This window comes from Lemur catta, chromosome 8 (assembly GCF_020740605.2).
Source record: "Lemur catta isolate mLemCat1 chromosome 8, mLemCat1.pri, whole genome shotgun sequence".
NCBI classification, from domain to species: domain Eukaryota; kingdom Metazoa; phylum Chordata; class Mammalia; order Primates; family Lemuridae; genus Lemur; species Lemur catta.
Window position 1 is genome coordinate 711,700 of NC_059135.1, and position 12,729 is coordinate 724,428.

At 50.8% G+C, this 12,729-nt stretch overlaps 1 protein-coding gene across 6 annotated transcripts in view; it reads right to left on the reverse strand.

The window, feature by feature from the left end:
- The window catches only part of FARP2 (FERM, ARH/RhoGEF and pleckstrin domain protein 2), a 120,009-nt gene that overhangs the window by 46,069 nt on the left and 61,211 nt on the right, over positions 1-12,729 (reverse strand). For all 6 annotated transcript variants that reach the window (XM_045559874.1, XM_045559875.1, XM_045559873.1 and 3 more), the window contains one exon: positions 7,092-7,239. In XM_045559874.1, coding sequence (XP_045415830.1) covers positions 7,092-7,239 — 148 coding nt within the window. The remainder of the gene's footprint in view (positions 1-7,091; positions 7,240-12,729) is intronic.

Here is a 12,729-nt window from a genome sequence, read left to right on the forward strand (position 1 = left end):
AGGTCAGGAGTTTGAGACCAGCCTGAGCGAGACCCCGTCTCTACTAAAAATAGAAATAAAAATTATCTGGACAACTAAAAATATATAGAAAAAATTAGCCGGGCATGGTGGCACATGCCTGTAGTCCCAGCTACTCGGGAGGCTGAAGCAGTAGGATCGCTTAAGCCCAGGAGTTTGAGGTTGCTGTGAGCGAGGCTGACGCCACGGCATTCACTCTAGCCCGGGCAACAAAGTGAGACTCTGTCTCGGAAAAAAAAAAGTATGAAAACACAGCTTTGGCCTTTTAGCTTCTACTCTCCATCACCAGCATTTACCCTTTTCTGCAAACTCCACATGGGAGCAGGTGAGGGGTGTGGTCCCTGCAGAGCCAGCTCAAAACCCAAAACAAACCCATAACCCCTCAATCGTAACAAAGAACAAAACACTACAACACGGAAGGACTTTGAAAACAAGGGAACGTCAGATACAAAAGGCCACATGTATGATCCCGTTTCTGTGAAACATCCAGAATAGGTGGAGACAGAAACACCTTGGTCTTTGCCTATTCTGGACACCAGTGGCTGCTGGGGAGTTACTGCTAATGGGTGCTGGGTTTCTTTCTGGGGTGATGAAAATATTCTGGAATTAGATAGTAGTGATAGTTTCACAACTCTGCAAATATCCTAAAAAAATTCCTGAGTTAAAAGGTGTCCTCAAAGCCAAGTTACAAATATTGGGGTCTAAATGAGGATGGAAGCATCCTAGCTCCCAAAATGTTGCCCAAACATGAAGTTACTCTAATTTCTACTCAAAACATTGGAGGACTTTCAGCTACATTCTCAAAGTTCCTCTCCTAAATTATGTTCTAAAAAACAAAGCAAAACAAAACATCAACAAAAGGAAACAAAGCAAAATCCCCACAGCCCCAGCTCTGGACATTGTTTATGTACCCAGGGCAAAGCCTTAAAAAGCCCACGGCCAGAGGGGCAGGAAGAAACGCGCCCCCAGACAGATGGAAACCTGCCCGGGAGACACTGTTTCCAGCTGCTGGTTTGAGCTTCCATTCCCCCTTCTGGTCAGAGTAAAAATCACCAGGGATCTCTCAGTACCTTCAGGGACTTGGTTCCAGGACCCGTCCCCCCCACCCCAATATCAAAATCTGCAAATGCTCAAGTCCCTGATAAAAACGACATCGTATTTGCACATGACCCACCCACACGCTCCTGTGTACTTTACATCAGGGGTCCCCAACCTGTGGTAGGTCGTATAATTGTTTCATTCTATATCACAATGTAATAATGACTGAAATAAAGTGCACAGCAAATGTGATACGCTTGAATCATCCCAAAACCATCCCCCCTCCCTGGGTGTGGGAAAATTGTTTTCCATGAAAATGGTCCCTGCTGCCAAAAAGGCTGGGGACGGCTGCTTTGTATCATCTCTAGATTATTTATAACACCTAATACACGTGAACAGTTGTTATACTGTATTATGTTAAACCTGTATTATTTTTCGTTACATTCTTTTTTCTGCTGATATGGAGGGATGACTGTGTATACCCCGGTCTGAACCACTGTCACAAAACAAAAGGAGCAATTAATAGAAAATTCAAGGACAATGAGAGCCTTCATCACTGCACCCTGACAAGACAGGCTAAGACAGTACTTCTAAAGCTGAGCACTTAGCTGTGGAACACTGAGAACTACTGCTTTCTCATTTTTTTTTTTTTGAGACAGGGTCTCCCCCTTGTCACCCCAGATAGAGTGCAGTGGTGTCATCATAGCTCGCAGCAACCTCAAACTCCTGGGCTCCAGCAATCCTCCTGCCTCAGCCTCCTGAGTAGCTGGTAGCTGGGACTATGCACATGCACCACCACGTCCTGCTAATTTTTCTAAGTTTTGTAGAGACAGGGTCTGGCTCTTGCTCAGGCTGGTCTCAAACTCCTGACCTCAGATGATCCTCCCATCTCAGCCTCCCAGTGTCCTAGGATTACAGGCGTGAGCCCCGCGCCTGGCATCGTTCTCACTTTTATCCAATAATCCATGGTCTGTCTGTAAATGCCCAACAGACTGCAAGGCTGGAAACAAGCCCAGGCAGCTCAGAGGTCGCCTGCTGCGCCTGCTGCCCCTGGAGTCCTCTTCCCGGCAGACCCACCGCCAGCTCTCTGGGCTGCCTTCCCTGGCATCTGCGTTCAGGCACTCGCTCACTCGCCCGCGTTCCCAGGCAGCACGCTGAGACCACCGGCACGCTTCCTGCTGTGAGACCTTGCCTCTTGAACTTTGGTCACCACCACTACCTCAAACTGACCCTCCCCACACTCCAATTTTGGTAAGTTATACATTTGCTATTTATGTTATTTATCACGTAAGTATTACAAGTTAATCCATGATGAATTATAACTATACTTTGCTTCCTTCTTTACTTTAAATTTTCCTTGAGTTACTAATTGCCCCTCGTTATTTGCTTGATTTTGTATGTACCCATCGCTAGTCAGAGCCCTTCCCCGCGGTCCAGCACAAGAAACGGCCTGCTGGTCTACCCGCCTTGGCAGCACCCTCGGAGCCCTGTCCTTGCTCCGCTGCTGCTGGGTGGCCTTGCTCCCAGGGTGAGCCTGAGCCCTCCTTTGCCTCTTAAAGGGGGCAGCCTGTTTCCACAATTCTGGGCTTACTCTCTCCTCTAGTGGCAAGTGTAGGAGTTAAATTTTTGAAAATTTGCACATGCGAAAAACACCTTATTTGCTCCGTACAGAAGCTGTGTGGGACAGGCCACAGACTTCTAGGTTGGAAATAATTTTCTTTCAGTTTTTGAGCCACTTCTTGTCCCACTGCCTTTCAGCTTCCAGTGTTGCTACTAACAAGTCCAACACCATTTAATTCATATTTCTTTCTCTCTTTCTTCTTCCTGGAAGCTCTTGGATCTTCTCTTGTATCTCATGGAAATGTTTGTTCATCTGTTCAATGAGAACGTGTAGGCACTTCCCATCTGGAAATCTGTGCCTTAGTACTGAAATTTTTTCCTCACATAATTTCTTTAATAATTTCCTCCCCTGCTTTCTTTGTTCTGCCTCTGGAATTCCTGTATGTGGGACCTCCTGGGTTGCTCCTTTAATTTTCTTTACTTTTCTCTATATTTCTTCCTTTTATCTTTTATTCTGCCTTGTAGAGATTTCCTCGGCTTTATCTTTCAACCATTCTCATTCTGTCAACACTGTCACTTCTGCTATCCTATTTTTAAATTTGCAAACATTTCTTTGTTCTCTCTTTGTTCCTATCATAGCATCCTGCTCTTGTTTCAGAGATGCAAAGTTTTCTCTTCTTTCTACTAGGGTTTTCCGAAAATGTAACACAGCAATACATTAACAAGGTTGAAATTCTGAAGGCATAAAAATGAGTCCACAGTGAAAAGTCTCTCTCTCATCCCTGGCCCAAAACCTGCCAGCTGCAGTCACCCTTCCTGGGGGCCACTGATGTCACCAGTTTATTTTGTACAGAATATATATAGTGTGTAATTCTCCTTTTTTTCCCCCACAGGCAGTAGGGCAGGAATCTTTTTGCCATATGATGATATATTTCAGTATTTCACGTATGAGGATACGACGAGCGTCTTCGCCCCTCACACAACTGCCCGGTGTTCCAGGAGGTGGCTGCACCACCATGCATTTCACTGGCCTTCTAATGGCTGATTCCCAATCTACTTTCACACCACAGACAAGGCTGGAATAAAAAATTACAAGATAAAAATTTTACATTTCTGGTAAAAGGTATTCCTACTTCTCATGCACGTGACACTGCATAAAGCAATTTTTCTATTTTGCCAAAATCTGATAGATAAAAAATAGTGCTCTCCTCACGTTATGGTAGATTTTGGTTTTCCATCTCTTCCATTCCTGACACTGGGTCAGTTTCTTCTGAGTCCCCTTTTCCCCACAAATCTTGCACCTGCCCCTCACGACAGAACGATCCTCAGCTGTCGGGCGCTGCTCGGGTATCTGCATGTGCTCAGAAGTGAACTCTAGGAGTGCCAGAGTCTGTAACCACCAAGTAAAGACCAGCTCAGGCAAGAGTCATCAGTGGACGCTAAATCTGGGGAAGCCGATGAGGGACAGGATGTTGCACGGTCTTGAAATGTCTCCCTCTGGATTGTGATTGGCCCAAAGAGGAACACTAGCAACTCTGTGGTGGACGAACGAGAAAACACGGGGTCAAGATTCACAGCACCAGTGAGGACAGATGGCCATCGAGTGCCTCCAGGTGTGACACCCCAAGGGATATAACGTCACCTGGTGGTGTTCCCCCTGGGAATGCACCACTTGCATCTAATCATAGGGAAACATCTGACCAGCTACAAATGAGGAGTTTTCTATTAAAAATCAAAAGCAACAGTTTTTCAATACTGTCCATATCATAAAAGATAAAGAAAAGCTGGGTGTGGTGGCTCATGCCTGTAATCCCAACACTTTGGGAGGCCGAGGCTGGAGGATCACTTGAGGCCAGGAGTTCAAGACCAGCCTGTGCAATAATGAGACCCCATCTCTACAAAAATAATAAAAAGTCAGCTAGGGGTGGTATGCACCTGTAGTCCCAGCCACTTGGGAGGCCGAGTCAGGAGGATCACTTGAGCCCAGAAGTTTGAGGCTGCAGTGAGCTGTGACTGCACCTTTGCATTCCAGCTTGGGCCACAGAGCAAGACCCTGTCTCAAAAGAAAAAAAAAAAAAAAAAAAAAGAAAAGAAAGAAAGAAAAAGAAAAGCCATGGAAATGTTCCAGATCCAAGCAGACTGGAGACATGACAGCTCAACACTGTCTTGCCCTAGACCGGGTCCTGCCCTGGAGGGGAACAAAAGCTATAAAGGACATCACAGGACTTGCTGACAAAACTGGATACTGAACAGTAGATTAAAGAACCGTGTCAACGGTGTCAGGGACAACTGCACTGTGGTTACGTGAGGGTGTCTCTTAGGAAACACACGGTGAAGTATGCAGGGGTGAGAGGCCACTGATGAGCGCAGTGTGCTCCCAAATGCTCCAGAAAACACCGTGTGTCGGGGGCGGACAGGGAGCGGGAATTTAGGCAACTGAGCACACGCAACAGAACAAAAGAGGCAGATGCTGGTCGAGGGGAGCCTGGGTCAAGGGTGCAGGGGCTCTCAGGGCTATTCCAACTCTCACAGCTTTTCCAAGTTTGAAAGTGTTTCCAAATGAGTCATATAAAGGGGCAGCTCCAAGATGCTGGCAGGCTGCTCTGTGTGGGCCCATCAGCTGGTGGGACTCAGGCCTGCCATGGGGGTGTGTCAGCGTCAGCATCCGCAGGGTCCCTGCCCACCACCGGCTGGAGCAGACTGCAGTCCTTGGTTTCCAAGCGCCGACCTGGCCAATGTCCCTCAGGGGCGAGACACGGATGGCCTGCCTTGCTGTTCTGATCACAGGCTTCCCTTCATTTCCAGGGAGGCGCCTTAGCCCTGCCTTGTGTTCTGCACTCGGGGAGAGGAGACACTGTCCCGCAGCACAGGGAGGGCCACCCTGGTTGTCAGCTCCTCACACAGATGAACCCAGGCTGTCTCCAGCCTCAGCCTGCCCCTGGCCACCAGAGGTAACCCAGTGTGGCCAGCTCTGAGCCCTCGCCAGCTTCCTGGGGACACAGGGCCTGCTCCGTGGCCTCCCGGCTGCAGGCCTAGATTCCAGCCTCTTCCACCCCACAAAGTCAGTGCCCATTCACCTCTTCATTCCCAGCTTCCAGCGCACTGCCGACATCCTCCATCTTCTCCTGTCTGCTTTTCTACTCTTTGTTCTTACGGATTTAAATGTTAAAAAAAATTCCTTCACTGTCATTCTGATGGGAGTTTTGAGGGAGTAAAAATAAATGCATGTATTCGATGTCCCATCTTTAATCTGAAGTCTTTCTTCCCTTGCCTTTCCAACTTCTTCAGGCTGTAAGTTTTTTGTCCTTTTCGGGAAATATGCCAAGGGCTCAGTTTGGACGTGTGGATTTAAACCCTGCCCCAGGTGGGGGGACTGCTATCGGCAGGTGCAGGCCTGGTTCGGGTGTTTACTGTTCTCTGATCATACTGAGTATGGCATATAACACAATTAACATTCTAGGTTCAAAATTTAATTTTTTTCTGACAGGAAATTGAAATTTGATGGCTAGGTTAGCAAAAATAAAGGAAAAGAAAGGAAAACAAGCATGGCTTGATCAGGGAGGCCTGGATCAGACCCGGTGTGTCAGGTGATCACAGGTGAAAAGGAGCCCACAGAAGGAAAGAGCCACAGGTGGAGACACGCACGGGGACTCCCACGACACTGAGCGCGGGGCAGACCTCCTCCAGGTGCCAATCAGGGCGCAGATTTCACAAGGGCCGGTGACGAGAGTGCTCCCCCAGGGCGGGGATCACAGGGCCCCGACACACTCAGTTTGCTGAGAGGGCTCCGGGAGCCTCTCCCCAGTCTTCACAGAGGTGGGGGCCCGAAAAAGGAGAAAAGCTCCCCCAAGGTTGTGCTAGCCTAGGAGACGCTTCCAAACCTCTTTGCCGTCACCAAGGCCAGGACACACATAACCACAGAGAGAACTAGGTCCCTTCGCCTCACAGCCAACACAAACACTCTGTAAGACAACACTGACTCTTCGCATACAGAGCCCTCCGGGACTTTCTAGTCTATTCTGTCTTGCTTAAATGATGACTGAGACCCGTCACAAAGCTCTCACAGTCCCACGGTTCACACCCACAGCACAGAGACTGCTCCACAGGGAGGAGCCAGACTCGAGCAGAATTCTAAGGGGGAAGGGAACAGTGGGTGCCCCGAGAGGGAGTGGGCAGTGCCAGGGGACTGGGCAGCCCTGGAGGGCAGTGGGCGGTCCTAGTGGGGTGGGAGGCAGTGGGGGGCCAGGGGTCACAGTGGGCAGAACAGGGTGCAGGGTCAGTCAGGAAGCAGTGGGCTCCATGACAGAGAGGATCGCACTTGCCTTCCTGCTGAGTAAGAAGTCAGATCAGGCAACACACAAAGCTCCTCTTCCCAACCCAAGACCTCGTTCATCCGAACAAACATTTCCCAAGATCTGTAAAAACCAGCCCCACCAGCTTGCAGGACCCCACCACCCTGCCTGCCCCCGGCCTACCTGGAACACGAGGACACCCATGTGGGACACTGCCAGGTTAATCTTGGTTCCTTCTCTGTCGGAAGCCGTGTGAAATCTGACACCATACATTTCCAGCTTTCGAGCAATTTCAAGCACCTGGAAATCCGACTCGGCTGGCGTCTGGCCCCTATGATGAAGGACAGTGTGACGACATCACTAAAAACACTCAATTTCTGAAAGAGCCAAAATGTGTTATAGAAGTGATCAGGAAAACAAACAAGACAAACAAACAAGGAAGGCTCTGTGTTTTCACCACCTGCACATTCACCCACTACAGAAATAACACAACAAACACGCAGGCCAAAGAAACCAGCAATCTCCTTCTCTTCTGTAATTCACTTCACTCTAGGTGGAAAGTTTGCTTTGCATTCATTAGATAGTCAGCCTTACGATTTGTCCTTGAAAGTGATAAGGTAATATGCAAACATTATATGCAGAGACAAATATTAAATCATAAGAAATACCACAGATAACATTAGTATCTTATTAAACCCATTTTAATGCTTTAAAAAAGTATTTCCATAATGTGCAATTTTAACTATTAGAGTACACTTTTGGGCTAGGTGCGGTAGCTCAAACCTGTAATCCTAGCACTTTGGGAGGCCAAGGTGGGAGGATCACTTGAGGCCAGGAGTTTGAGGTTACAGGGAGCTATGACGATGCCACTGCACTCTAGCCCTGGCGACAGAGCAAGACCTTGTCTCACGAGAAAAACAAAAAACAAAACCACTTTTATAAGAATTACACAGTCACACCAACAACTGGTTTTATCCACATAAAGGTCTTCCAACACGCAGTGTGCTCACCGAGTCCCTGCCGGATGGTCACATCACGCAAAGGAAAGTACACAGTCTGCACGCCACCCAGCGGCCTCCAGAAAAGCGATGCTCGTGCGAAGTCGCAGCTGGTGCGAAGGGACGACGCTCCCGTTAGGGCACCATGTTCAACGCCTGAATCCTACACATGGCGTCTTCCATTAACAATTCTTTTCCTTCTTCTTACTTCCAAATGCCTAAGCTTTTGAATCTTTTGAGGAGTAACGCAAGGACTTGGGTTATGCAGTTCCTGCGATTTCTGTTCTTTGCCTAAAATTTACATTCTTTGAATATGATACAGACACCTGACTATTAGCTCTTATTTTAATAACTCATTGTCAACAAGAAGTAACATCTAGCATGTGGCATAACCACTTTCCAAGAAGTCCTAATTCTGGAAGTTGCATTTAATTTGTAAGGCTATTAGTGAAGATTTTTTCTTCTTCTTTTTTTTTTTAAATGTCCAGGGCTGACTTTCCACAGATCGCCGTGAGGGAGCTGTCCTGCCACCTGCGAAACCCTGACCCAGCAGGAGGTCACCCTGAATGGCTTAGCACCAGGTTCCCCATGCACACGCACCACACCACGGACAAGGGGGTGCTGCCCTTCTGGCCACACCCTGTCTCCCAGGACAAGGGCGCCCTGCACCGGGTGGCAGGGGATTGGCCAGCTGCGGCCATGCGAGGCTCTGCGGTGCTGCCGCCTCGGCTGCCTGGGCGGGATTCTGACTCACAGGTGTTTAGTCACAATCCCACGGACGGCAGCTTCGCCCCGTTGGCTCCTCAGCCGAGCATGTACACTAAGCGTGGGAACTTGTGGTTTCTCGCAGACCAAGCAGGATTACCATGGCAACAACACATCAACAGGATAAACTAACCTGTCTCACGACGGTCAAAACCCAGCTCACGCTCCCTATCAGTGGTGAACAATCCAACGCTCGGCGAACTCTGCTTCCCAATGACAGGAAGAGCCGACACCGAAGGATTGAGAAGCACGTCACCATGAACGCTTGGCCACCACAAGCTGGTGATCCCTGTGGTGACTTTCTGACACCTCCTGCTTAAAACCCACAAGGTCACAGGCCGATGCCAGGGGACTCACTCGAGCCCGGGCAACAAAGCGAGACTCTGTCTCAAGAAAACAAACAAACCAAAAACCCCCACGAGATCAGAAGGGCTGTGAGGCCTCGTGTTCACGGTCTGTCTTTTTTTTTTGGGACAGAGTCTCGCTCTGTTGCCCAGGCTAGAGTGCCGTGGCGTCAGCCTAGCTCACAGCAACCTCAGACTCCTAAGCTCAAGCGATCCTCCTGCCTCAGCCTCCTGAGTAGCTGGGACTACAGGCATGCACCACCATGCCCGGCTAATATTTTTTTTCTATATATATATTTTTAGCTGTCCAGATCATTTCTTTCTATTTTTAGTAGAGACGGGGTCTCGCTCTTGCTCAGGCTGGTCTCGAACTCCTGAGTTCAAACGATCCGCCCGCCTCGGCCTCCCAGAGTGCTAGGATTACAGGCGTGAGCCACCACGCCCAGCCACGTTTAAATACAACTTTCTACCTTTCAACGTGTAGGCTAATAATCCACTTGTGGAAAAGAATCAAAAATTTGGTGTCTGAAGAAAACTTGTACCTTCAGAAACCTAGGACATACTTTAGAAATCTTCAGAAGTTAGAAAACCTCCATTTGAAAGGAGACAGATAATATTTAGCTATTTATTTCAATATTAACTTTGTACATCTACACAGACACCAGCGACCATCATGCACCTCCAACTCTGGCCAACTTTCAAATCTTTTTCTTCAATCTCAAAGATTCAAAATGCATATGGCAAAGTCAAGAAAAACACTTTAATATCCTATTCAGTGATTACAACGGTGTTCCCAGTGGGTCATGGAAGAATCACTAGAATCATAAGGTGAGAAATTTATAATGATTAAAATAAAGTATAACATTGTGTCAGTCCGTTTTGTGTTGCTATAAAGGAAATACCTGAAACTGGTTGACTTCTGAAGACAAGAGGTCCGTCTGGCTTGCAGTTCTGCAGACTGCACAAGCCTGGTGCCAGCACGTGCTTCTGGGGAGGCTCAGGGAGCTTCCACTCAGCGTGGAAGGAGAAGGGGGCAGGCGTGCCACACGGCGAGAGCAGGAGCGAGCGAGACTCGAGGGGGTGCCCACACACTCTTACACAACCAGCTCTCACATGAACTCACACAGCGAGAACTCACTACCGCGGAGGGCACCAAGCCGTGCATGATGGGATCTGCCCCAATGACCCAAACGCGTCCCACCAGGGCCCAATCCAACCTTGGGCATCAAATTTCAACGTGAGGTTCTGAGGGGGCATGTACCCAAACTATACAAAGAATGATTAAAAGAAAAGCATGTGTGGTAAGTTTTGATGACTGTGGTAGACCAGTCAGTGCCCAGAGACAGCCGAGCTCACTGCTTCCCGGCTCCCTCAGCAGAGTCCAGCCGGGTCCCCGTCTGAGGCAGAGCACTGGACCTCCCTCCCTACCGGCTTTCTAGAGTTTTTACAGCTTGTGCCTGAAGGCACACACACCTCTCCAGCACATGTATGCCATGCAAACAGGCGCACACACGCACAGACTCAAGTGTGTATGCACATGACCACAGCACACAACACACCCAAGCCACCCAGACACACGCACAGTGCATGCATAGGGACACACAGGAACATTTATGCACACACAGGCAGACATGTACATACAGGAACATACCCACACACACATAGCGACCTTGAGGTCTAACTCTTGGCTCCCTTCCACAGGTGGGCTTCTCAACGTAACACTTCTTCACTGCACTTTCAGTGTAGGTGAACCAAGAATCCGCCCTCAACACTCACCAAAGCTGCCAAAGGCCCCAGGCACGCCCATGCTGCCAAGCTCACAGACACACTCCCGTCCCCACCTCCCAGGCCGGGTGCTAAGCCTCAACCCAAGGGGCTGCGGCCACTTTGCTAAGACACTCAACCAGCGCCTGTGCCCCCCACGCTCCTGGCTGCTCAGAGCCCCCGTGGGTGCCTCTTAGCCTCTCAAGGCCAGCTCTGGGGGGCTCCCTTCTGGGCTCACCCCTCTTCCTGCTCTGTTTCTACCTGTTCCCTAGTTGACCCCACCACTGCACAGGTTCCTACGGCCTATGTGCTGACAACGTGCTCCCCAGCATCCCCAAGCCATCTGTCCCCTGGGGCTGTCACCTCAGCTGGACTCTTCCCAGTGCAGTGCCCAATCTGCTCTTCCTCCTGTCCAGCCCACCCTGCGTCTCAGCAGGGAGCAACCTCTCCCCACCTCCAGGAACAAATCCCGACCCAGGGACTGTTTCCTGGTGGGAAGGGCCCGTGACTCGGGCTGACACTCGGAGAGGACCCTTGCTCCACAGGTGTCAGGGTCTGGACGTGACACTCGGAACAGGCGCACCTTCCCTGCTCCCAACCAGAGTAGAGGCGACGCATGAAAGAGGCAAAGCCAAGCACATCCAGGAAAATGGAGCCAGAGCTCGAACACACACTGAGACAGCAGCTTCCTCGAGGTCAGACCGGGCGCGTGGCCTCACAGCCAAAGCTCTGACCCACAGGGGTCCCCACACTGTGGCATCCGAGACAGCACGCTCAGTCTCATTCTGCACGTACTGCGTGGGGGAGTAAAGGTCACGCACAAATGCCCGTAGGGCGTCTGCCATCGCCACCACGGCACCTGCTCTGCCAGCCGGCACGTGCACTTGCTTCACCTCGACTAAACTGTCAGTGTCAGGCTGGAGCCAACCCCCCCCCCCCCGCCCCTTCCCAGGCTGGTGCTTTGCCTGGAATCCCCGCCCCCCTTTCCCTGCTTGGCTCTGCAGAAATCTCCCCAGCATCTTCTCAATCCTTCCTGCGCCCTCCCTGCACCACCTTCTGCCCCCCCGGGTGGTGCTGTCTGTCGTCTGGCTCTTTCTCTACGCTCCACACATGCCCACTTGCAGGGTTACTTGTGTCTCCAGCGTCTGCCACGGTGCCAGGCACACAAAGGCAGCCCCAGCACTGTGGGCAGTGAGGCCACGAGGGCAGGAATCTTGGTCGTGCTATTCAAACCAGCCCCCCAAGTGCTGACAGTTACAGGGACCGACACGTAGTTGGCACCCAAAACTTGGCTGATGCAGTGAAAGGGCAGCCGGCAGTAGCTTCCAGCACAGCTTGAACTACTTAACACGTGGCATCATCGCACAAAACAAACTCGCATCGCGACAGGCTCCCTTGCAGGCAGGGCTAAGTCTTCCAGAGTGACTTCTCCAGGCGAGCTCTCCCTGTGGGGGAAAAGGCTCCGGCCACCTGCCAGAGCCCGCAGCCCTTCCCAGTCCTTCCTCCCCTCGCTGGCTCCAGGTCTCCTTCACTTCAACCCAGGAAGACGCACCAGTGTCAGGTCTCGGGGAGACGGAAGCAGCACGTCACAGAGCACGGCCACCAGCGCCCAGCACAGGCAGATGCCACGAGCCCCACACCATCCTGTCCCCCTCCCACAGCACGGCTTCCTCGTCGAGGACCCTCCTGCCATGCTGCAGGGACACAGCACAGCTCCTGCCCCGGCCGCAGGGGACCACCACGACGGCTGTGCAGTCCTGCTCACTGGCATCCTCCTCTCCGGGCCCCACGTCTTTGCCGGCCGCTCCTAATGCAGCACACCTGGCAGGCGTGGGGCAGCACCAGGCCAGGATGCCACCTGTGTGGCCCCGTCAGCCCCAGGGAGCCACAGTCCTCGCTCCAGTCAGAACCGTGCAAAGTCCTTAACAGCAGCTCCCTTTCGGTTATACG